At 36.8% G+C, this 25,824-nt stretch overlaps 2 protein-coding genes across 4 annotated transcripts; one reads left to right on the top strand and one right to left on the bottom strand.

The window, feature by feature from the left end:
• Positions 1-1,547: 1,547 nt before the first annotated feature.
• On the bottom strand, positions 1,548-17,700 carry LOC110377452 (chromosome-associated kinesin KIF4). 3 transcript variants are annotated; one of them, XM_064039756.1, is made up of 21 exons: positions 17,547-17,700; positions 16,967-17,386; positions 16,516-16,617; positions 15,645-15,836; positions 15,092-15,251; positions 14,342-14,553; positions 13,716-13,878; positions 12,750-13,269; positions 12,215-12,403; positions 10,249-10,422; positions 9,239-9,442; positions 8,556-8,710; positions 7,884-8,032; positions 7,011-7,255; positions 6,510-6,635; positions 5,925-6,119; positions 4,973-5,215; positions 4,446-4,501; positions 3,834-3,969; positions 2,473-2,558; positions 1,548-1,845 (listed from the first exon to the last, which is right to left on the bottom strand). In XM_064039756.1, exons 2-20 carry the CDS (start codon positions 17,205-17,207, stop codon positions 2,547-2,549), a joined length of 3,474 nt encoding a protein of 1,157 aa, XP_063895826.1. In that variant the 5' UTR covers positions 17,208-17,386; positions 17,547-17,700; the 3' UTR covers positions 1,548-1,845; positions 2,473-2,546. The 3 variants fall into 3 exon arrangements, with proteins under 3 accessions (XP_063895826.1, XP_063895825.1, XP_063895827.1); XM_064039755.1 differs by having other exon boundaries at positions 3,714-3,969; XM_064039757.1 differs by lacking the exon at positions 3,834-3,969.
• Positions 17,701-19,580: 1,880 nt separating this feature from the next.
• LOC110377454 (uncharacterized) lies at positions 19,581-23,982 on the top strand. The gene is made up of 3 exons (XM_064039754.1): positions 19,581-22,376; positions 22,501-22,713; positions 23,051-23,982. The coding sequence occupies exons 1-3, from the start codon at positions 19,806-19,808 to the stop codon at positions 23,129-23,131; spliced, it is 2,865 nt and encodes a 954-aa protein (XP_063895824.1). The 5' UTR covers positions 19,581-19,805; the 3' UTR covers positions 23,132-23,982.
• The last annotated feature ends 1,842 nt before the right edge of the window (positions 23,983-25,824 follow it).

Below are 25,824 nucleotides of genomic sequence, written 5' to 3' on the forward strand. Positions count from 1 at the left end.
CTAACACTGACCTTAATGTAAATATAATATTCACCTAGAATGCAATTAACGGCAGACGAGAGTTAAACTATCCATCATCAACGATTTGGTTTTCACCAATATCTCCGTAGGTGTGGTCTGTAAATGTAAAAGTTATGTTTTACATGTTATTTTATTTCGGTGTTTAAAGTAAAAAAAATCAAAATATCTCATGTAGAAATATAGACAAGATTTTCTTACATTCATGATTTGGTTAGTTACAAGTGAAGCTAATAAAAGGAACATGATCCAAGCTACCGGCAGTCAGGGCCCCATAGAGAGAAACCTCCTCACGATGCATTCCGTGTCCAGAAGAACCTATCTACCGCATTCTGCATCAAACGCTTGCAGCTTCGGAATAGCGATAAAAAAAAACTCATCTTTTAAATAACTGATTTAATATTTATCTGAATACTTTCTAAACTTTCGAGCTAAATCTTGTACGAGTAATTGGTATCTGATGAATGGGTTCTAGCCGTCAGGTCATTGACCCGCGATAGTAGGTGCGGACTAAACAATGTCGCTTGTATTGTATGTGGAGGTCGTGGGACTTAAGTTTTTCTTTATTGTAATGTAATTAGGGGTTGTTTATTGAAAAGTAATGTAAGTACTACATAGATTAAAGATATGATTGGTAGCTCAATAGTAGGTAAGATTCAGGACATGAGCAAGAGCATGTGAGCAACTAATTATTTGCAAGCCGTGTTCTAAGGCATTCTTTGAAAAGTGAAAGGACTATCGAATTTTAACTATTTGGCGGAATGCCGTTTAACTAGAGATAAAAACTGGCGAGGTATCATTTAAGTTTAACTACCTATAAATGCAAATAGTGACAGTTAACAACAGCGTGTTTTTTTTTTATATTCCCATGATAACCCATTATGAGTACTACTTTTATATTTTTTTGTCTATCATTCTGAGGACCCAAAGAATTTTCACTACAAACATTTTCGGCTCGGCAAGACAAACATTGAATCTGCAACACGCATATTATGTCATTCAGCGCGTATTGTCAATGCTCTTTCATACACAACGAAAATTCTTTACAAACAATAGTCGGAAATAATCAAAATCTCATCATTCCGAGAAAATCAAATAAGAATGCTTACAAACATATTTTGTAAATGTTAATCGTTGATGGACAAACAATGAATGTAGATAGATGCGCACGCGATGCTCTACAGTTGTCATCTATCTTGTTGGATTGTGGATCCGATTGGATCAGCCAAGCATGGATTTTGTTGGCTTAGAGGAAATTTATAGATCGCTCACATGCAACTGTAAGCTAGATGAGAAATAGCATAAATAAAATTATATTCTCGAGACAGAGTACGCCAGGCACTAAAGGCTATATATCCATATTTTTATGGAGATCATAAACCTTTTCTTGGCAGTCGCGTAAAAAGCACTTGTTAACTAGACTACGCTTGCTCGTCTAGCCATATTTAATGTTTCCTCAAACTAAAGATAGTTTACACAGGTGAAATAAGGGGATGAATGGACGAAATTATGTAATAAAAATGCGGCAGTAAATAATAAATATTTATTCGGAGATCTACTCCTAAACAAAATGTCATTCAGACTGGATTCATGCACGCGAAATTTCGATGGCGACTGTCATAAATCCATTCCATAGTAAAATAATTTCTTTAAATTACATGTCAATATATTTAACACCTAATTTAGATTACAATAAGGATATTAAAAGAAATATTAATGTGTGTATTAAAATATGAGGCACTTTAATTTCAAGTTATTGTATAAGCTATAAAATTAGTTTCTTTTTAGTTACTGCTATGTAGTTTAGATCCAGGAAGGTTAGTCAGTCTGTAAAGAAAAAAATAAAGAATTAGTTTTTAAATAATCTTACTGAATCGAACACTTTGTGAGGGTAAAAGATGTACTTATTAGATTTTTACAAATTGCATGTCGTATTCGTGATTTATCGTCCAAGACTTTGATAGCAATAGAAACTGACGTAAAATATACATATTCAAGTGCCCACGCGCATATAGAGTGTACGTGCGCAGTGTACAAACATAGACATGTCTAGCTGGGTAGTTTGTTGTGCCACTTCTTTCCAACAAAAATACATAGGAAATTCAGAAGGGTGAGCCCGTTGGGGGTTGTCTTTTGTTTCGAAGTTCGAAAATTAGGCACTGATTTATCAGCCTTCTTTGAATAAACCAAATAAAGAAACTCAAGAAAGCTGACATTGTACTGCCTGACTAAATAGAATTGGGCACTGGCCCCATTACTATAAATATCCTTCTTGTATCTCCAAGCATCTGATCATAGTCTAAGTAGACTGATAGCAGATAAAAAAGACAAAAATAAATAAATGGATAAACATTTTTGAGTTTTAATGAAGACTAAGAAGATCACTTTTCAATGGAAAGCTTTTAACATCATTGTTGACATTTGAATAATATCTGAATATTAAGGTAAACTCACCTTATTGCGTTGAGGTCGCCATTCCCTGATCATGCGGGAAAAAATAGCTTTTCTTCTTTTTTACGTACGTAGCATCAAGGTGTCCTCTGCAACGAAGAAAACCCGATTAATATAAGGATACAAACAAAGAAAAAAGCTTGTTAATGTCGGATAAGATTCTTATTCAATGGTGGGTGGCCCAATTAGATGTAGCCAAGAGAAAAAAAAATACAATGATGTAATTCGATTATAGGACTGTTTCAGATACATTTAAAAACATAACAATTTATACATAGATGACACCAGAATTCTGTAAAAGTAATTGAGAAATACGTTATTTTACATAATATCTAGCCACATTTCTGCAAAATCTGGTGTCAACTATATGTTAAGGATCATTATGTAACAGTACATAGTTCTGCAAATTAAAACGGAACACGATATAACACGTCTATTTGGTTCTAAAATATCATTTTTATCTAATTAACAATCCAATGTAAATAACCGAAAAAACCATAGCGCAACTACTAATTTTAATATCCTAACTATACGGCTACACATGAAATCTAGGTTTATGTAAAAACGGCTATATTATTTACGAAATATCTACGCATTGCAGAACTATGCACTTACATATAAAGAGTCTCGTCAAAGCGTATCCCTCCTCTTAAAAATGTGCCAAATTCCAGATATGTTTTTATAAAACGAGTACTTCTTTGAGTGCCTTAGGAAACAAGAAAAAGGTTTGTTAAAATATGTTAAAACTTTTTCGTTTACTTCCTTTTTTTGTAAGAGCATAGTCCGCAATTGAAGATGAGGTTTTATACGCGAGATTATATGGCCTGGCGTGTTGGTAAAGAGTAATAATTCTTTCGAATAAAGTAATTTTAATCGATTAAATTGTAAGTGTCTCTTCTATCAGTCGATTGTACATAACGTTATTGTAAAGGGAAAATTATCCCCTTTGCAACTCTATGGTATTTGAAAAATATTTTACCGAGTCTGGGGTATATGTATATCCCATTTAGGCATTGCAATTATAATTCATTTTCTTGGTTTTCGGATCATTTAAAATAATTATTTAGTGTAAAAAGGCTTATATACTAGGCAATATAAAATACACAACTGCAAAATTAATATACAGAATTCTCGTTCCCTCTTTTGAAACCTATCAATCGACTGATAAAACAACCAAAAACTCTCAAAATATACAAAAAAAAAAAGCCACGCCAAGCCACAATCCGAACAAATGAGCAAGTAACCTCTCTCATCAGGTACTTGAAGATGTTAGCTATCACATTGTAGTTGGCGACATCCATTCCGTACTGCAGTATATTGTTGGCGCAGTACGAAGACATTGGTGCAACACAAGTATTGTATACCAGTAGCGCGAACATCCATTTCTGCGTGGAGTTCGACACTAGAGGGCGCAACGGCCGCGCTCGCCTTACTGGCTCCCGAATGGCCGAGCCGGGCAGGTTGTGCGACTCAGTACACAGTTCTGCCGATGTTTCGAATCTGGGAGTTTTAAGGTCTGTTGTAGACTAAAGTCCTATAAGTTATCTACAGCCTTGTGTATCAATACTTTGGTAAGTGTTTGATCATAAATACGTAACACACGATTTACAATGACAGTCTCCAGGCTTTCAGGAAGCATGTATAAAGCAGTTAGCTTTGATATCTATGACGTCAATAGTGTTGGACAGCCACCCCATCCATTTTTTTGTGTCTTACATGTTGCACATATTGTTGATATCCATTTGCAATGTCCACCAAAATCATGATTTTTATGGTGGGCATGTCAGGCATCATTATAGTACCTAATGTGAACAGGGCCATAAGACATGTTCGTGATATGGTCAAAAACGGTAAGGTTAATGTAACAGGCATGATTATAGAACCTAATCTGTGAAAAACTATGAAAGGGGCCAAGTACGAAAGGTCCAATTTGGTCGAAAAGTTTGGGTTAATATAATAATATGTGTATATCTTACCGTTTGTCGAAGTAGGACGGAGGCGTCGTGTCGAGCGATAACTCTGTGCTTGATGGCTGTAAAGTGATACAATCATTAGTTGTTATTAGTTTATGATTTGGAAAGGCATTATGTAATCGTATATTGGTTGACTGATGAGTAAATTACGGTTTTAAGCGCCAGATAAAGGTAAACTATTTTTATTGGTCTGGAAATGAGACTTATCATAGTCAAAACACTAGTCAGATAATACAAAAAATACATCAGAGATGAGTAATTTTCACACGCACAGTACCGGTAGCAGTGTTCCAGCGTTTATGTGTAGCGGCACAAGCTAGTTTTGCAACAGGAATACTAGTCAGTGGCTGTAGCTATCGGCGGCGGCGGTAGCCTTAATTAAAGGGATCTTCGCCCAAATAAAATAGAGTACTTATTTTCACTATCAGAAGACACGCGTCTTTTATTGCAGAGTTCAGACTGACACGTACAAGTATCATTGCAGTCCTTGAACGTTCACTCGTTTTTTCCTAAATACCTTTGCTACTCACATTATTCTCCTTATCTTCACTGTCAGAGGACACTCGTCTATTCTTGCAGAGCTCCGGCTGGCACCGGCAGGTACCACTGCAGCCTTTGTCCGACTTGACACAGCCGCACATCTTAGTGGAGCAGCTGCCTCGACAGGTGCAGTGTGCAGCGCCGTCAGAGCCTCGCTTGACGGCGCGAGTGGACGTCTCGGCGACGGACACGTCGGCCTGAGTGAAGTTCATTGTCAGACGGGAACGTTGCGCCTAGGGGGACGAATTTAGAATTGGTTGTACAAAAAAATTGGTATCCAAAAGGTGGTTAGTAGAATGTTGCTGTCAGTCAGTTAAAACAGCGGTATTTTTCCTTTACCTAAAACTGGCAATTGTTAACTGTACAAAATAAACAGTATTTCTATTCATGCAATCATTGCACCATTAAAGTCATGATATATTGTTTTACTGTGCACATGCATTGAAAAATTATAATATTTATATCTAAGCGCCATATTTTATCAGATTTGCAGCCAGCTTGCCTACAATAACGTATATATTTTAATATATTTTCCTTTATTTCAGGCAACTGGGACCCACAGAAAATATAAAACGTAAATAATTTACATGATTATTTTTCCGACCCAAATATCGACCAATAGAATTGCACCATTCGACGTCACGTGGTACAACCTACATGGTATTATACTGAAAATTTTTTGAATATTTTCTCTGGTCGTTGCTACGTCAAACTGACAGGTTGTGGCCGACATTTGGGACGGAAAAATAATCTCCCGAATACCACACGAGCTTCATAATTATCTGGCATTTCCCTAAAAAATACCCGATAATTTTGAAGCTCTTGTGGTATTATAAGTGAAAATACTAATTATAAACTAATACACACATACTAAAAAATTAAAATATTTAATGCTATATGAGTATGCATAACATGCAATTTTTATACAAATCAGTATCTAACCTGTATACGTTTAAACAGCGGCGTGGCCCTCCAATCAGGGTCCTTCTCTCTGTCCTCAAACTCATCGTCCTCCTCATCAGTCGGCTCAACGTACTCCAACTTCTTCACAGGTTCTTCCTCAGGCTCCTTCTTAGGCTTCCTCTTGGCTTTCTTACCAGCTGACCGCAGCTGTTCTAGCTCGTCTACTAACTTTTTCTGTGGAAAAATAGTTCAAATACACACTCATAAGAATACAATTGTAGATAAATTGAACAGTATATGGGGAAAGTGAGTATCCTAATCTAGATAGTAACATGGTTATATTAATTTATCTATCCATTTCTTTCAACATGTAAATGTGGCATTAGGTAAGTGAGCTTAGAGTGTTGTGTACCTAGCGAGAATTTGTTAATGTTATTTATCTAATTTTAAAACTTGCAATATCGCTTACTGCCAAATTGTAAGACTGACATTTATATCACGCACTTTAAAGTTCAAAATCGCGTGACAAATCCAACTTTTATGTACACTAACTACGACATAAAACGCGGCTGTTAATCTAAACTGCACTTTAATGTGTTAGCAATAATGTTCACAATGGCATACATTTTCCTCCTCGACTTGTTCCAGCCTCTCTTGTTGGTACTGTATGACGTTCTGTAGGTGTTTGCAGGCTTCACTCTTGTCGCCTTTGCCTACCACGCCGCGTTGTAGCGCTACGAGCGCTGATAACTGTGGAAAAATAATTATTAATTAAGTTTTATAAGTTGTATAGGACAGTTTTTGCTTCATTTAGGGAGGAAAAGATATCTGCAGGATAATATAAAGTCGAGGAAAATATCTCTATGTTTATATTTGGATTTTCAAAGGGATCATAAAGATCTGTGAAAGGACCCGGTTCTGCAAATAGAGGTTTTGCACTAGACACATTATAATGACGATCTGTCTAAGGAACAAACATATTACATGTTCTGTATATAACGTACTTTAGGCACCTTACAAAACTTTTATATAGTACCCACACGTTCGCCATCCGCTGATACCTAAAAAGTGTTTCTGAAAAGCGACTCATGCCATGTTCCGTTAGATAAAATTCATAATACATACCTTCTGTTCACTCTGCAACTTCACCATCTGCAGCTGCCTCTCAAACTCCGCCTTACTATTCTCGAAGTCCATCGCCAGTCTATCATGAGCCTCCTTGATCTCCTCATATCTGGCCTGGAAGCCTTTCTCGCTCTGATTGGTCAACTCTCTCTTGGCGTCCACTAGTAGCTCGAACAAACATTTGAGAGCTACTTTAGCTTCTAACATGGATTGTATGTTGTCCCACTGGGTGCGGGATTTGTTTTCTGTGGGAGATTAGGTAAATTCGTTAGTAAGGTTGTTTATATCTCGGTAATTTGCGAACAGAAGAATCAAATTGTTTTTATTTCAACCATTTTTCAGGTAAAACAAAGGTTGATAAAGGTTTTAGCTCACAAACACGCATCCCATCCGCCAAAACAATATAATTTAAATATGGGCTATAAGGCCGCTGCCTCGAATTTTGCGGGCAGCGGGGCGGCAGCGGCGGCGGCGCGGGAGCGGCAGGATCTTACGCGTATAATCAAATGGACCGGCCCTCGAATACAGCGGCGCGGGAGCGGGCAACGAGCGGTGAGCTCCAGTCAAAACGGTGACTGCCCGCGCCGCCGCCGCTGCCGCCCCGCTGCCCGCAAAATTCGAGGCAGCGGCCAGTATCGCCGGGCCGGAGCGGAGGCGATATGTGGGATTATGACCTTAATGACTCAATATTTAGTTTTGCTGTCTTACACCTTTGTTTTCCTAGATTGTTTGGAAGAGAAAATTATAACTAGAAAATTCGCATAGTAAGCACATGTATTACAACAAAAATTTATATAGGGTAAAAAAATACTCTACAGATTCCTATCTTTCTGATTTCAGTAGCAAACATAAGTTTTTTGGTGTTTTACATACCCTGATCGGCCGTCAATATCTTCTGCTGCAGATCAGATATCTGCGCCTTACGCAGCGCCAAGTCATCTTCTAGCTCAGCAATCTTCTTTCTGTTGGCTTCCTCGTCAGTGCTGTTGCGTAGGTTCTCTATTTGTTCTGTTATCCACGCCCTGTACATATCATACGTTATATATGCGGTTATAAATATGCACCTTCAAAGTAATATTTTAAGAGGCAAGTAAAAGTCAAGTTTTTTTGGCCAAGCTGCTGAGTCAATTTGAAAAAATATTTCATTGTAGGGAAGCTACGCTATCCCCGTTCAATCTATGGTCTAACCGGGTACAGAAAGTAGTTTGGGACGCGATGGTAAAATCAGGAAACAGCTTGTTTACGTTTATAACTTTACGTGTGCGCCTTGAATAATAATTAAAGCAATTCACAATCTCGAATTGGAACGCCAGGGGTAACCTGGAGTTTCTATTCGAGGAAATGGTTTCGCGCGACAAATAACGGCCCAAAAAAACTGTCACGTTCGAGAAATGACTCCAGAATAAAGATATGATACATCCAGAATGAAAATGCAATGCGATCTAACCCCCTTTAAATCGTATATTTTTCATATTTGTAAAATTTGTGACGACTAAGACGTTAAGTCCGTCGTACAATGAAATAATCTGTGTAACAATATCTCACCTATACTCCATCAACTCTTCGAGCGACTTCTCAGCCTCGACAATGCTGAGATGGACTTCTAACTCCTGCTCGATGTACAGTTGTACCGCGCCGGCCTTCACGCTGCCTTTCGCGTTGCGCTTCATTTGTGTGGACTTCTGACGCTCTAGGGCTTCCTAGAGGTGACCAGATATAATTTTATTAGATAACCATTATCTTGTAGATATTGCACATTTAATTATTTGTAGAAAGCCGAGTCTAGTTCCATCTGCGATATATTCAACTGAAGACGTAACTTTTGAAGTCATTGCGGTGGACTTGAGTTTGCTAGGAACTTTGATCGGAGTTATTCCATGTTATTCGGATTTTAGAACTCGGAATATGATTAAGATAAGTGATATTTCAGAAGGCAGGTTTATGTCCAGCACTGGACTGATAGTGATACGTATATTGATGATAAATTACCTCATTAACTTTCCGCATAAGCATGAAAGGAATGAAAGTTACAATTAAACAAACATAAAATATATCAACATTAATACTGAAATGTTCCTAATATACAACATACATACAATTACTACATTACAAAAAATGCACCTGTAGAATTATAACGCGCAACTGTAATCACCAGATAGCAAAGGAATAATGGGGTGCCGAATAACACCAAGTACGAGGTTTTACATATTTCTAACAAAAATACGCACCTTGAGCCTCTTATTAACAGCGACAGCCTCCTCCATCTTCCGCTTGAGGACGTTCTGCTGCTTAGCATGTAGGGACTCCATCTTGGCCATGGCGGTGGCTCGCTTGCGGTCCTCGTTGCGCAGACGAAGCATCGCTCGCTCGTTGTCCGCCTTCCATTTGCGGAACTTCTCGCTTTCTTCGCGCATTTGCTTTATTATTTTCACCTAGGGTGAAAAGAAAAAGTGGGTCAGTGGGTCATCTTAGGGACGAGAAGCCCTTGAAAATGGTAAAAAGCTAAAGTAAATGCTGTTTCTTGACGATAATAGTCTTTAAAAGGAAACGCTTACTATAAAAGAACTGTTTCGTTTTGAGCATTTCGTATCGAGCACTTGCAAATTATTTTTTTTGAAGCTCTAAGAAGTAATAAGTAATTTATTTATTAATATCCTTATATCCAATGTAGCCCAAAATTTAATATTGGAAGGTAGCACTTAATTAGCAAACTCTCTATTATGTTTTATTTCGAGAGATAATAGGCTAGTTTCCTAAAAAATAATAATTAGTCCGTCTTGTAGATTGTCCAAAATTAAGCGATACGTATTTTTTCTTTTTTAAATTGGATCAGAACTTATTAAGATATAGCGTGTTAAAGTTGAGTGTGACGTCACAAGTTGCTACAATTTTCAGGACACTGTGACGTAAAAGGCCCCCACTCCTAATTTTTCAAGTGTATTATCTTTGTCATTTTATGTTTAATTAAAAAAAGAAAAAATACGTATCCAATATTTTTTGATTATCTAAAAAGCGGACTAAATATTATTTCATTATTTCGACCCTGGACACTACCCTATTATGGGAAGTCACATACACAAGATACGTGCAAACTCTTTTTGTCAATCGAGTAAAAACATTGCAGATCGCCGAAAACAGCCGAACATAAATGGTTCTTTACAAACAAGTTTTCTTTGTACACACACATACCTAATACATGGAAAATACAAAACAAATAATATAGAAGATTGAAAAATACCTTAGTAGCCTTCATAGCCTGTAACTCAGCATTGAGCGAAGCAATCTTGGCCTCATTCTTCTCTTTAGTCTTGATGATGTGCGCTTGTTGCTGGCACGTCTTCTTAAGGTCAGATATCTGGTGCTCGAGAGTAGACACCTTCGTGCGACGCTCCTCGTGAGACGGGTCTTTGCTCTGATGATGTGAGAATGGTGGTAAATAAAGTTTTCTTTATTTATTTATTTAATACTTCTGCACATTCTGTACAAGGGCGGAATGGACGCCTTAGGCGTTTTCTACCATTTAGACAGGAGGACTGTTTACTTATGTTGACAGGGCTAAAAGTACATATTTTTTTAAATAGTTAAATAACTAATGGTGTGTGTACTGCCAAGCAAATATAGCAGCATAAACTCATCTATCATACTCACCATAAGATCCCTTAATTATGCATGAAAATTAGTGTCCGACCGAAACTGGTTTTCCGGCCGAAACCGAAACCGAATGTTCGGCCGTGGCTTCAGTTTCGGCCGAAACCGAAACCGAAACCGAAACTCACATGGTCAAGTATAAAATTTCTTAAAATACTGAAATTTGGTGTTTTTTACCATTATTTTGCATTAATTAGGGCATGAAGTGGAAACACAGTATATTAATTCAGTTTGTTGTAGGTATTGTAATCATTTATTTAATACAATATTAAAAAATCTTTTAGTAAATATTATAGTTTTGTCAATCCTTTTTGTAATTTCATGATCATCAGGCCATAGTGCAACTTTAGGTTTAGAAGTCAAACTTAAGATAGTTGTCTGAACAAGAGTTGACTGATCTGCGCTCGATTTCAACGATGCACTCGAGTCTGTTCGCTTCAATTTTGCTTCACTTTTGAAATCATTCAATTCTGAGACACGTTTTTTTACTTGCCTGTATTCCTGGTCATGAAATTTTGATAAATGCAACTTCAGTCCATATGATGTTTGTTTTTTTGCATCGTGGCTTCCTAATGAATAAATAGCACTTGTTACATATCTTGCAAACAGCTTTTGATGTATCACTGATACTTTTATCAAAGTACTGACAAATCGGACTTTTTTCTCGTTGTGACATTTTACTTTGAAACAATTAAAAATTAAACCGTAATAATAACAATCGGACAATAGGTCATCGGAATGAAAAACAAATCTCGAATAAGATTACCTATAAAACGTAATTTATGAAATTAAACACTTCACATTTTTTATTTACTTACAATTTCTTTTTTACATGTGACTTCATTTGTTAATAACAACAAAACAGTTATTGACTCAATATTTAATTAACTATATAAATCATTCAAGTACAGAAACAAAACAAAAACTTACATGTTATCAGTTCCATCATAACATAACCTCCAAATAATGTTTCCGTCGGACGCACACGCACTGACTAAGTTTTATTGCATTACTACGGAGCTATCCGAATGGCACACGATGATTTCCGAACAGAGCCGACGGCTTACGACACAGCTTTGCCGCCGAAAAGAAGTTAGGCGAATGTGCGTGACCTTGCGAGATAAGTTTCGGTTTCGGCAAAAGTTTCGGCCGATTTTGGCCGAAACCGAAACTGCAGCCGAAACTTGATTTTTGGCCGAAACTCGGCCGAAACCGAAACCGAAACCGAAAGTTCGGTCGGACATTAATGAAAATATGTATATGTACCTCGCGCACTAGACGACCACGACCAAAACCGACCGTCTTTAGTAAATGTGATCGTTGCGGCCACTGGTCGTGGTCGTGGTCGTCTAGTACGCGAGGTGCCTAAAACGTATGGCACAATTATTCACTACTTATATTCACTACCGATAGATATGTATTAGGTCTACACTTCATTCTATTTCCAGTACTCAAAGTTTTCCCCTGTAAAACTTTACCTTAAACACAGCGGCCCTGATAGGTACACAAAAGAGTTCAGAAGAACATAGGTGGTACCAATCTAATAAATATCTTACCTTAGTCTGCTTCAACTGCTGCAACAGCTCATCTCGTTCCTTCTCTAAATGCGCAATCTTCTCTTCATTTTCCCGCAAATTCTTGTGGCTCTCCAGCATGTCTTTATTGTTAGCGAGTATCGCTTGTACTACTGACGCCTTGATAGCCATCGCACGGTTCAGTTCTTGTAGCTCTTGGTTAAGAGCAACCTGGGAAAAAAAGGAGAAGTTAGAAAGAAAGACATACTATGATAACAGGACATTCAAATGTAAATGTCATAGCCATCTGGTTGAAGCTGCTATATGATTGAACGACTTGCGCCTTCACTGGATGACTACATTAAATTGAATCACTAGACCGAACATTGATTGATCAAGCGCAAATTAAAACATGTGGGTTAAAGTAAGCTAAGTTAAATTCGGAATTAAATAGGTTGTTTCTCTGGCAATATACTGCCTAGCCAAAAGGATGACGAATCTGTTCCTAATAGTTATAGTAATGATAACCTACTAATAAATGCCTGTAAAGCTCTACTAGAAGAAAAATCCGCCATACCTGTCCCATAGCCCTCTTCTCCTCTTCCAAAACAGCCTGATCCTCATTCATAGGCATCTCATCATCCACCTTCTCATGATCGCCATCATTCACAAACGACAGCTTAATCTCATGATCTATCAATTCTTCATTACTCTTCAAGTTAACCGACTGCAAATCTTCCAAACGAGTTTTTATTTCCTTCAAATAGTCCACAACCGTTGTCTTTTGATGTTCATCATCTTTGTCTGTGGTGTTCAAGTTCTCTATGGTCTGGTTGCATTGTTCTGTCAGCTCGTTCAGTTTGCGTTCTATCTTGTCTTTGGCTGCTTCTGCTAATAAAGCCTTTTCACATAGATTTGTGTTTTCTATCAACATGTTGCTTAAATGTTCTGTTACTTGTTTGTGTTTTTTCAATAGTTCTGCATATCTGGCCTTCTCTCTGTCTAATTCTTCTTGGAGCTGTTCGTTATTCTGTTCGGAGATGGTCGGCATCTTGCCTAGGAGTTGTAGCCTTAGTTCATTTACTAAGTTGTTTAACCTGAGTAGGAAAAAAATTGTTTAGGCGGGATGTTTTATGAATTCCTACGATAACGAGTGTATTTTGCGGATTGAAATATTTGAATTCCGGCCCAAACATTTTCGTTTCGACTATTAAGTACGATAGTAAGGACAAAGTTACGATACAAAGACGTGAGTTGCTGAAAGATTCAGTTTAGTGTGGTTTTGCGCAAATATTATTGATCCACCTGCGAAACGAACTTTCTGGTAGTCGCTCTGGCGACAATTCGATAGTTGCATGTTTTATAGCTTTAGTTTAATGCTTAATGGCTTCCGCAACATCCTATTTTTTACGTTCCCAGGAAACTACTTCATGTACCCAGATGGAGATAAACAGTATTGGTTATAATCTACATTTAGACAAACCCAATTAGCAAATTCTCGTTTCTGGAAGAAACTCGTCAAGATAAAAATATTACCACTTACCTAACAATCTCAGCGGCCTTAGCATCCTGGTTAATGATGGGCTTGTTGCGTATCCTGCGGGCTCGGTCCGCGTACCGCAGCGTCGACACTGTCTCGTCCAGGTTGTAGTCCGCAGGACTCACGCACGCTACCATTAGAGTCAGGGAATTGCCGCCGAGACTGTCTGGTAGAAATTAGAAATAATGATAATGTGAATCAATTTCATCTACGTTGTCTAAAGGCCTTGAGCGTCTTGGCTTCGGCCCTATGTTCGCCTTCAAAAAATCCGGAACTCGTAATTCCATGGTCTGGTGGAGACATCCAAAATGTAAACCCCTTTACCTTTTGATATTAACAAACAGTTTCTTCAGCAAAAGTAATGGCTAAAGTAAAAGTAATGGTCAAATTCGTTTCTTCAAGGCTAACGTAACAGCAAAACTAATAGAAAAAAACTAATTTGACCTCTTTAGAAATTTTAGAAAAAAAATTCTAAGCTGCATTTTGGCTAATTTTTGTAAAAACAAAATAAGAACTACCAAATTCTGGGAATGAAAACGACGATGCTATAAAAGAATCACCAGTCCCACCAACTATGTTATAAAAAAGTCTTATGAGCAAAAGTACAGTTTATTCTAACAGATGCTTACCTTGCAAAAGCCTAGTGAGCTTGCTATCCCTATAGCTGATAAAGCTCCTATTCGTGCCATCTCCTAATGCCGATATAACGTTGCCAAGAGCCAATAGCCCCTGGTTAATCTTCACGCCTTCCCGCAAACGTTCGCCACTCGCCTTCGTCTTCTTTATACGCTCAGACCCTGCTAAGTCTACCAAGTGGAACTTGGAAGTTGTGGCTAAGTTTCTGTGGAGGAAAATGGGTACATAAGTATATGGGAAAGTCAAATATGGGTGCCTGTGACTGAGTAATGTGCATTGAGACATTAAATATAGACAGCTTATCATATTAAATGACTGCAGAAAAGAATGATTAGATGAACTAGTAAAGTATGCACCAGTTAGTAGAATTACATAAGTGCACTAATACTATTATTCATCTATACTAATATTATAAAGCTGAAGAGTTTGTTTGTTTGAACATGCTAATCTCAGGAACTACTGGTCCGATTTGAAAATTTCTTTCAGTGTTAGATCGCCTATTTATCGAGGAAGGCTATAGGCTACTTTTTATCTCGGTACGGGAAGTAGTTCCCACGGGATGCGGGTGAAACCGCTGGTAGAAGCTAGTTATCTATATGTATAAGTGGTTGTTAATTCAATTCTTTTTACTAACAACTTCTGCTAAAATCTACAATCTTATTTCAATGCAGAAAATATTTCATCTTAATATACTTTTTATCTTTTTCAGATTACAATTTTAAAACCAAAAACTAATAACTTACTTATCAGTCCTACTCTCTTTGCAGATAACAATGGTGAAGACAGCATGACTCCTGCTGGAAGCCTGGTTCATGGCTGTGGATCCTGTCACTCGACCTGATGACCCTCGCTCCAGCACCATCATGGTCTCCATTGTGGATGTGACTGGCAGTTCTGTTATACCTGATGGATAGAGGATTGAAAGATATACTATCACTGGAACATTCTTAAGAAAACTGTTATGCAGTTTTTATATAAATGAACAACTAAACTGTTACAATATTAAAGCAGTTTGAAGGTTAGGTGAAACTTTGATTAAAACATTAGAATCCAGAAGATTAATTTTTGAGCTTTGGGAGAATGAAATAAACTCTTCAAAATGACTTGATATTTTCTAGCGGCTCCAGTTAATTACAGCCACATATTTTGCTGTGCCCGACAGGGTCCATGTGAACTATTTATAAGTACTACCACCTAAGAATACATGTGGGAAGCAATAAAAGTATTGAGTATTGAGTATTGAGCCATCTCATGAAATCTCAGCACATAAAAATATTACATAGTTTTAAATCTTACCAGGCAAAATAACTCCCTTATTAATATCCTCCCTGATCTCTATAATACTGTGCCCCCTCTCCTTGCCGGAAAGCAAGTCATAACACTGTTCTTGATACAACTCCATGAAGGATACATTCACTTTGAATATGAACTTATCTTCATGTGCCTCTATGAAGTCAAATATGTCGGCCACTGCTTGGGGTATTACACCTGGAAAATAATAATTAGGAGCCATTCAAACTTACAAGATAGATAGATATTCTTTATTGTACACCAACCCTAAACACAGGTATATAATAAACCTAGTTTGGGTGGTCTTTATTTTAGATTTAGACTGCCTTTTTTGTATATATTATGTATTAGTCTACATTAAGTTAACTCCTATGATTATTATTTTTAAAATTTATTTACTGCTATTGTACAACTGAGCTATTTGTACATGTTGAAATATGTTTTTAATAAATTTATTTATTTAATAACTAACAAACATAGAAGGATATAACAAAGAAGAAGTAGACAAGTACAATAAGCGGTCATATCACTAAAAGCAAAGTTCAGCTATTAAGACTCTTCTGATTGTAGTTTCACCTGCATTCCAAGGGAACCTACTTCACACACAAAAGTTCAAAATAGCTTATATCTCATTCTGTTATAGCGCTTTACTACTGCCAAGTTAGATCAAAAGCCACCCAGTTCATTTTGTGTTCAAAACAAACCAATATCCATACATACAAACTACCTACTATGCGATGTTAAACTGTTATGTTATTAGTAGAATAATCAAAAGAGAAAAAATCAATACAAGAAGTATTGATTTTAATAAAAATATTGATATATACAGTTTATCAGTAATTCTGAAGTTTATGATGATATGTAGTAGAATACTTACCCAGTTTAGTGGAGTCACCATCAGAGCCTGAGTAGTTGGTACCCATTGTGTAAGTTTTGCCAGAACCTGTCTGGCCATATGCAAGTATTGTCACATTGTAACCTGGAAACAAATTATTAAAAAAACATATGAAACAGAAAAAATTAGGAAAAAATATATATTGTCAACTTATCCCATTGTTAGATCAGAAAAAATATCACCAGCAAGATCTGGGCCAGGAAGTGAAGCTTCCTGTTTAGTATTTCAAAATCAATGTGTATGGAAAATAATAATAACATGAATACTACTTGATCATTTGAATATTGTATGCCTGACAAACTTTGGAACTAATAATTATAAAAATCAATGTGTAAGAAAACATTGGTTGTTTACATGAGATATTCTACTAATTGACCTCAATATCTAACAATATAATAAGAACACTCTCTCCCTTATCTAATGTTCCACTTACCTTGGAATAGCCTTCCTATAAGACCTTTAACTGCTGTATCATAAAACTCCTGCTGAGTTATGTGTTGGGGGAAAACATAGTTATATGTGAATGCCAGATCCTTTATCTGGACTTGAGGCTGCCCATTCACCACATCAATGCACTCCTCACATCCTCTGTCAGTCTCCAATTGCATCAACGGTCTGATCCGAAGTGCTACTTGCACTGTGTCAATAGTTCCTTTATTATCTCCCTCCACCATCTTGCTGGTTCTTTTCCCTTCGAGAAAAACACCTCTGCTCTCTAGTAACACCTACAAAGCTTGCATATCCCCCGTTTTCTCTGTTTTCTGGCTGACCAGGGAATTGTCAGATGTCAGGTTTTCTTTTAAGACCAATATGTGGCTTCTTGTTTTGTCAGGCCTGACATTGGTGTCAGTTTCTGTAAAAAGGTTTGTATTACACTTAAAGAAGGCTGTAATAAATCCTATATCGTGTTACTGAACTCACGACAAGCGAATAGCATCAGTACAGAATTATTTATGACATCGTTATAACAAGCTAAAAGCAACGGCATTATGACCTCAACTGTTAAAACTTACCGTGTAGCTAAACACAAGAATAGCAAATATGAACACACATAAAAAGATTGTACAATAATTAAAATTATCTTCAATCTTTTTAACAGCACAATTCACGACAATAAACGTTTAAAAATACAACGGTTTGAAATCAACGACATATTCAAATATAGAGTTACCATGTAAAAAATAACCCTACAAATATAAAAGTTCATCAACTTCGGTAGTGAGTTACGTAAAGTAAAATTAATAATTAATTTATTAAAATATCTATTCATTTATTTATAATATTAATGACAATTTATATCTTAATTAGTCAGGTAAGTTGAGTTTGGATTTCATCACTGAACTAACATTTCAGCATCTCCTTAGGCCAGTGGTTCCCAAACTTATTTTGTCTAATGCCCACTTTGAGAATGAATATTTTTTAGCGCCCCCATATTTTAGGGTTCCGTACCCAAGGGGTAAAACAGGACCCTATTGTTTTCGCTCCTCTGTTCGTCCGTGCGTCCGTCCGTCTGTCACCAGGCGGTATCTCATGATCCATGATAGTTAGAGAGTTGAAATTTTCATAGATGACGTATTCAGTGCCGGTTTTAACTGCACCAGCGCCCTCGGCAAGATTTCTATGGCGTCCTCCAACTGCAATTCAAACCCATACGAGACATAACATGTAGTTACCGAAAGCGCGAGCGAAGCGAGCGCGAATTTTTTTTTATAGTTAACAAGTCAAAGCAAAAATTACGTAAAATGTAGCCCAATCGTAGATAACTTATTGCTGGTTGGTGCATGCAAAAACACGGGAACACAGTTTCTGATTGCGCGAGCGAAGCTAGCGTGAATTTTTTTGTTACATTTTAGAACTCAAAACAAAAATTAATACATAACTCTTTGTTGGTGTTGGCGCCTATGTATAAAAATTTTAGGACTTAAAGTAGTACCGTAAATAAGAAAGTTCATATGGAAACTAGAAGTTACTTTCTTATTAATAAAAGGACTTAAAAACGACGCTACCTTTTTTGCTAGGGTAGACTAAAAATTTTTTTAATAAAAACAACTATAAAGTGAAGCAAACCCGAAAATTTTGAGTTTTGGATCACTAAAAGTCCTAAATATATATAATAAAAGGCAACTTTGAAATGAAGAAGCCGCGAGCGAAGGGAGCGCGAATTTTTTGAGTAATGGGACATTAAAGGTACCTATATGTGATAAAAAAATCAAGTGTCAAGTAAAGAAATCGCGAGCGAAGCGAGCGCGAACATTTTTGAGTTTTGGGACATAAAAGTAGTGTTTGTTCGAGAATCTTTTAATCTTTAGCAATCTTTTAATTCATATTAGTTGATGTTCACAAGTTGTTGTTGAGAGTAAATAAAATTACAAATGACCCCCCAGGCCTCTACACAGCGCCCCCATTTTCTTTCTGGGTCTCTTACCGCCCCCCTTGAGACCTGCAGCGCCCACAAGGGGGCGTTATCGCCCACTTTGGGAAAGACTGCCTTAGGCTGTCCCTAGACCTCTGTACAATAGCATTGTGCAATATATGAATATTACGGTATTGTGCTTTACGGTATTACCACAGATTACTATAATAGTTACTACGTAGTATTCAAGTTTATATTAAAGATGATTATTTTTTGTGAACAAAATTTTAAAAGCACTATATTTTTGGCAGCAGCGCCTCTTATACTTGTGTGCGGACTTCATGTTCATTGCTAAAAATATCTGAAAGAAGCCAGGAAGACAATAATTCATCTTGCAAGGAGGTATTGAGCGTCAGGACAACTGGGTTGAGAGAGAAACAGTTAGACGAGGAGAAAAAGCGAGGCAGATGAGGTGATTGTTCTGAAGAAGGAGATGGCTTAACATTGTTGAAGCTTGTATTGGTTACGTTACTGAATGCCTAAAAAAGGCAGTTATGATGTACCTACATACATAAAACCTATTTATGTCACCAGGGCAGGGAAATAAGCAACTTATTTATATTTTCAAGTATGGCTCAAAGGCCCTTTTACCGAATACACGGTGAAAAAACATTGAGGAATATTTTGTCTACGCCATCCTTATAGCTACTGTCAAAATAGTAACTGTCAAAGGAAAAAACGAGCGAAAACGCAAAAGTTCCACGGCTTGCAATGCAATTTAATTTGTTTAAATATCAAGTTTGAGTGCATTACTTTTAATAAGGATTGTGTATTTTACTAATATTTTGAGTAATAGGACATATAAAATTGTGTATGAGTGCTGGAAACTACTGTTAAATGTTTGTTATTGGTACGCGTCATGCCCCCGCGTATTAGAACGCGAGCTTCCAAAGCTCTAAAAGAAAACATTGACATCACGGAAAACAAATTGAAGCCTGCAAAAACTAACACAAAAGCTCCACGAAAACCTTTGGCAGACAAAACTAATTCCGCGTCAGATGATCCGTCGTTAGAAATCCCGACAAAGGTTAAGAAGACAAGTTCAAACAAGAATGGAGAAAAGAAAGCGGCCGAAACGAAGAAGAAACAAACTGTTAAACATAAAGATAACGTTAAACCTAATGAAAACGTGAAACCTGCCAATGAAGGACGGCCACGAAGGGAGAGAAAATTGCCGAATCGGTTTGTAGAGAATGTTATTTTGAATAATTTATCTAACAGCAAGGAAAGTCCAAATGTGACCGTTAACAGTTCAACAACTACACTAACCACTGAGAAAACCCCAGTGAAGAAAACAAGTGTATCTAAAAATGATATTACAGAACCCTCTCCGTTCAGGACACCATCAAAAGTTGATAGTAGCTTACTTGCTAGCCGTCCTACTAGGATATGTCGCTTACCATCACGTTTGGAAGACCATTCCATTAGTCCTCACAAGTACATACCAATACTACCTGCACATGCCAGCACACCCATACAGCCAAGTAAAGCAAGACCTGTTGTACTTATAAACAAGAATGAAATAACATGTCATAATGTAGGTAAGAATATAGAAACAAAAGCAACAAAAACTAGGCCAACCAGATTAGCCAAATTAAATGCACAAAAGAAATCTAGTGACAAAACACCTGAGAAAAGTAGCCCAGATAGTAACAACAATGCTAAAGGCAGAACTAGGAAGAAAGCAACGAAAATTCAGCCCCAAGCTACTAAGAATTCTCCAGATAAGAAAAAACAATTGCCAATTCGCAAATTCCTTACACCCATGGCAAAATTCCAATCATCATTAAACAAAACACAATCACCAGCCAAGAAAAGTAGTCCAAAACAATCTACCAACAAGAAGACAGACAAAAATCTATCATTCAAACTACTTGGAAGTAAGAAAAAGTCACAAGACACTGAGAATAAGGACCAGGATGTCTATGAGTTCACTTTTGATCCAAATGAAGAACCAAAGCCTGAAAAGAAGAAACGTAAAAGAACTGTTACAAAGAAATCTGCACCTACACCTAACCCTAGGAAAGTTGTTTGCAAAAGCACTTATGATAAAAATATAAAAAAAGCATTAGCAGCACTGAAGAATGCTATTCAGCCTGCCAAAACTACAGAAGCACCGAAGCTACCACAAATTACAGAGAATACTGAACAAGCAGATAATGTACAACAAAATAACGCAACAAACAACTTCAATGTTGTACAAACAAATAATATTACAAACACCAATAACATGGCTTTAAATGATACTGGCAAAACTTCTGTACATGAATGTAATTATCCATCAATAAGAGTAGAAGATATTGCAGCAGATATTGAACCGAGTATTGATCACCATGCAGATTTAAATTATTCCCCTGTTAACTCACCAAGGTCTATTGGCTTTAAGACTCCAAACACACATCAATCCTTGAATCACAGAGAAACTCCAGAAAGATCTGTACAGAATAAAGATCCTCTCAATTTGGCTGAAGAGCTCAGTTTCTTTGATGACCAGCCTGTTGCCAGCAGTAGTATGAATATGTCTGTAAGACATCCATTGGCTAGCCCATGGAGAGTAGAATTCGGTAATCTACCTATTAAGTGGCCTAGTAATGCCTATGTCAAACCAAATATGACACCAGCTGTTGAAACTTCCTTCATCAACCCTGAAGACTCAATTAATAAGAAGAAGCATGTATACACAAACATGGTGCCTCAGACAAATGAAATGTTCACAGACATAGCTGATACTACACCTAATCTAAAACAGACTAGTATAATTTCATTTATAAAAGAAATGGCAGAAAAGAGTGCTAAAAAGAAACGAGGGAGATCTGTTTCACCAGCTAAGGCTATTTATCAGGAGATTGATGACAATAATGCTGAAACTAATAAGAATAAGAAATCTGGGAAGAAGGGAGTTGGTAATAAAACACCTAACCCTGCAATTGATACATCTGATGAGGTTTCAAGTAGTGGTAATGACACTTCTCATGATAAAGAAAATTCTAAGGAAGAAAGAAAAACTAGAAAACGTAAGAATAATGAAAACATTTGTGACTTACCTGCAAAATCTCCTCGGAAGCAAAAGGATAAAGATGGCACATTCTTTGGTTTTGATGAAAGTGAAGTTCAGGATGAGAATGTTTCTCCGATTAAAATAAATAATAATCCTAGGAGCAGATCATTGAGGCCTAGATCGAAAGCTGTGCTTCAAGAAATCAATGGTCCAACAAGGGCTGTGTTGCCAGTTGCTGCTAAGACAAAGATAGCGACAAGTTCTGAGGCTGTAAATAAAGTGTATGAAGAGTTGAAGTCAGCTGCAGATGCACCAGTCTTCCTAGAGAGGAATGTCAATGAAAATGAAACAAATGTTGCAGATCCTACAATTAATGAGGATTCACAGTCTGTCCATTTGTTTGAAGATATTGAAGTGGTACATCATTTGAAGGTAAAATTATCCTTGTTTTTATTCAGCCATATATCAAAGTTCCTACTTTGCCTTCTATCTTGACTTGTTACTTATATCATCAATACTTTTATCTAATGAATTATTCAAAATTCAATATTTTCAGCCTACACGCAAGAGCTACGGGAAAGCCAAGAAAGTGACATTCCGCCAGTGCTCCAACAGCACTTCTGACAGTGACATCCAAGTTCCTGCAGAGGATCCCAATGAATCAACCGACTATGATGATTTGGGTGACCTGACCTTCGACGTTTGTAATGTAACGGAAAAGAAAGTCGCTAAGAAGAGGAAGCCTAAGAAGCTAATGTCTAAAAAGGAGGTAAGTTGACAAAAGATTACAATCTAAAGTTTTTTATGCTTAATATACCTTCAACACATTGGGGTTTTGGGTTGCTCGGGTAACTGGGTGGAGGAGGTCAGATAGGCAGTCGCTTCTTGTAAAGCACTGGTACTCAGCTGAATCAGGTTAGACTGGAAACCGACCCCAACATAGTTGGAAAAAGGTTCGGAGGATGATGATACCTTCAACACGTAAAGCAAAGATGGATTTGACAGATGTGTTGTTTAATTTAAACCTTGCGTTTCTTTGTGAACCTAGTGACGTCATGGTAACCTTGTCTTATGGATAGTTATATATATTTTTTTAATATTTTCAGGAAAAAGAAGCTGAAGCTTGGGCAGCGAACTTCAACTCAATGTGTGAGGATATAGAAGAGTTCCCCTTACTTGTTGAGTAAAATCATAATTTTACAAATCATGACAATTTAAATCTCAAAATTTTCATCTCAGTAATTATGTAAATTATTTGTAAGTTTAAAATACTCATTATATGAGAACATACAACAACCCATACAACATGTTAAATAATGTGTCATTCCAGTAAAAAAAAAAATGCAAATTAATAGTACCTACAATATAATTTAGGATTCTTCATGTTTCTTTTGTAAATAGTCTGAATATAACTTATATCAACCATCAGAGTAAATTCTGGATAATTATGATGTGAGTGTACCTCAAAACAGTACAATTTTTTTTTTAATCAAGAGTTTTTATCGTGGCCATGTTTTTTTGCCATTTAAGTTTAATTTCATGACATTTTAAGCATAGACTATAAGTTTGATTAGAATAATGATTTAATTTATACCTATCATTGATTTTAATTTAGGGAAACAGCTTAAAGTAGATAGTTACTTAAGCTGAGTTCTTTTAATTTTATAAAAATCATAATTGCAATTTTAATTATGAAGAGTTATTATTTTTAAGTTAAGAATGGGACCATAATTAGGAAGTAACTAATGATTTTAAATGTAGCGAGATTATTTTACCTCAATTTAAGAAAAAAAAATCTCAATTAATGTATAGTTTTTAATTTTAGATTTATGTGAGGGCCATTTATTTGTGTTATTTTATTTTTATGTGAAAATAGTTTAAATTATGTTTTGTACCCACCTTCTCTTAGTTTTCCATTTCTGTTGTTCAGATATTTTAGTTTTATTTCAATTGGCTTAATGCTGGCTGTTTTGCGTCTCGTCTACCCATGTTTCCCCTATGGACACAACTTAAGTTTAATTAAAAAACATTTCTAACATATTTTTGTCTTATTTTAACCCATGGACTGTGCTGACTTCATCCGTATTTTTTATTTACAATCAAGGATAGCGGACCCTGTCTTTGTAAACAATCTTAAAATTTTCCTCAAATGAACAATTTACTTTTATTTTTGGCAACCTTAAGACAGTTTTCAATTGTTCAAGATAGATGGCGTTGGCTGGCTTTGTTTTGAGAGCATCATGTTAGTTTTGTAGGAAGTAGATAGATGGCGCTAGTTACTACCCAAGTCCTGAATCGGGAGGTTTATGAAGAGGCGATTTTGTTTTCAGTCTGTAAGGCCCCCCACGCACTAGGCAGCCAGTTATAGCAGCTAGTCATCGAAAGTCATCTTATCAAAGTTCAGGAAATCGTGGTTGCCTAGTGCGCGGGCTCCCATACAACGTCATACGTACGTTTTACTGGCAGCCTAGTGATCGGGGGCTTTATGTACCTACCTACCAAGCTTCAATTTCATTGCTCATTCTGGGACTTCAATTTTTTGGTAGCTACTTACTCTCTGTACAAAAAAAGAACTAATACGCCGGTTACCCTAATTCGTTACCTCACATAGGTACTTTCCACCGCCAGATAAAAACCCCCGACCCAAAAAAAGTACGCAATAATTATGACAAAAGGTTAAAAACGCTAAAACTTTAACACTACGTAAACTAAATTTTGTCGTGTCGGGGGACCGCTCTAATTCATTACTTTAGATAGGTGTTTATTTTTTAAACGAATGTTGTAATTAGGTAGGTATCATTTGATTTACCTATGTAAGTATTTATGAAGGTAAAAAGCGGTCCCCCGACACGTCAAAATTTAGTTTACGTAGTGTTAAAGTTTTAGCGTTTTTAACCTTTTGTCATAATTATTGCGTACTTTTTTTGGGTCGGGGGTTTTTTTAAATTTATAATTTAATTTTATTTCATGCTTTTTAAAGGAGCTCCTTAATTTTTCCTTCTTTCATTTAATTTATTTTATCGTAAGATGGGGTCGCTATATGCGATCTCGGCCAAAAGAAGCTGTTTAACAATCCTCATGACAAACTGGCTCTGGGAGAATTGCACAGATTGAGAAACAATAAAGATTAACCTTTGGACATTCTAGATTTTCGTCAAAAATATAAATCGGTTTATCCGTTTCATTCCGGCATTCCAAGGTTTAATCCGCCACATCCCATTTCCAGCATCAGGTTCTCGTCAATCAGAAACATGAAGAGAACTCGTCAAGACAAATTCAACGAGCCCAAACTCTATGGGTTTACTAAAAGGCAGTTCAGGGTTACGTCTCCTACCTTCGTGCCCTAACAGCAGACCAGCTCAGTGGTTCCAAAAGACATTAGTGTTTCAAATTTCAGATCCCACATATACTTGCAAGTAAACTGAGCGTGTAACATTCCTATCACATCTAGCAAACGAGCTGATGACCTTGAAGACCTGAACCGATTTCCACCAAACATAGCTAAGAACACTCCCGACTGACATACCTTTTAAACAAAAAAAACCGCATTACAATCGGATCATCCGTTTGGGAGCTACGATGCCACATACACACACACACACACACACACACACACACACAGACACGTCAAACTTATAACACCCCGTCGTTTTTGCGTCGGGGGTTAAAAATTGGCTAAGTTCTTAAAGATTAGACTAGACATACTTAGTTACCTACTTTCATATTCATACATAATATACATAGCAAGGATTGAGCTGTTTTTACCCGACTGCCAAAGAAGGAGGGTAATGTTTTTCGAGTGTATGTAAGTATGTAAGTATGTATGTATGTCTGTTCCTTTGTGACCTCCTGTAGCCTAAACGGCTTGATGGATTTTGAA

This window comes from Helicoverpa armigera, chromosome 20 (assembly GCF_030705265.1).
Source record: "Helicoverpa armigera isolate CAAS_96S chromosome 20, ASM3070526v1, whole genome shotgun sequence".
NCBI classification, from domain to species: Eukaryota; Metazoa; Arthropoda; class Insecta; order Lepidoptera; family Noctuidae; genus Helicoverpa; species Helicoverpa armigera.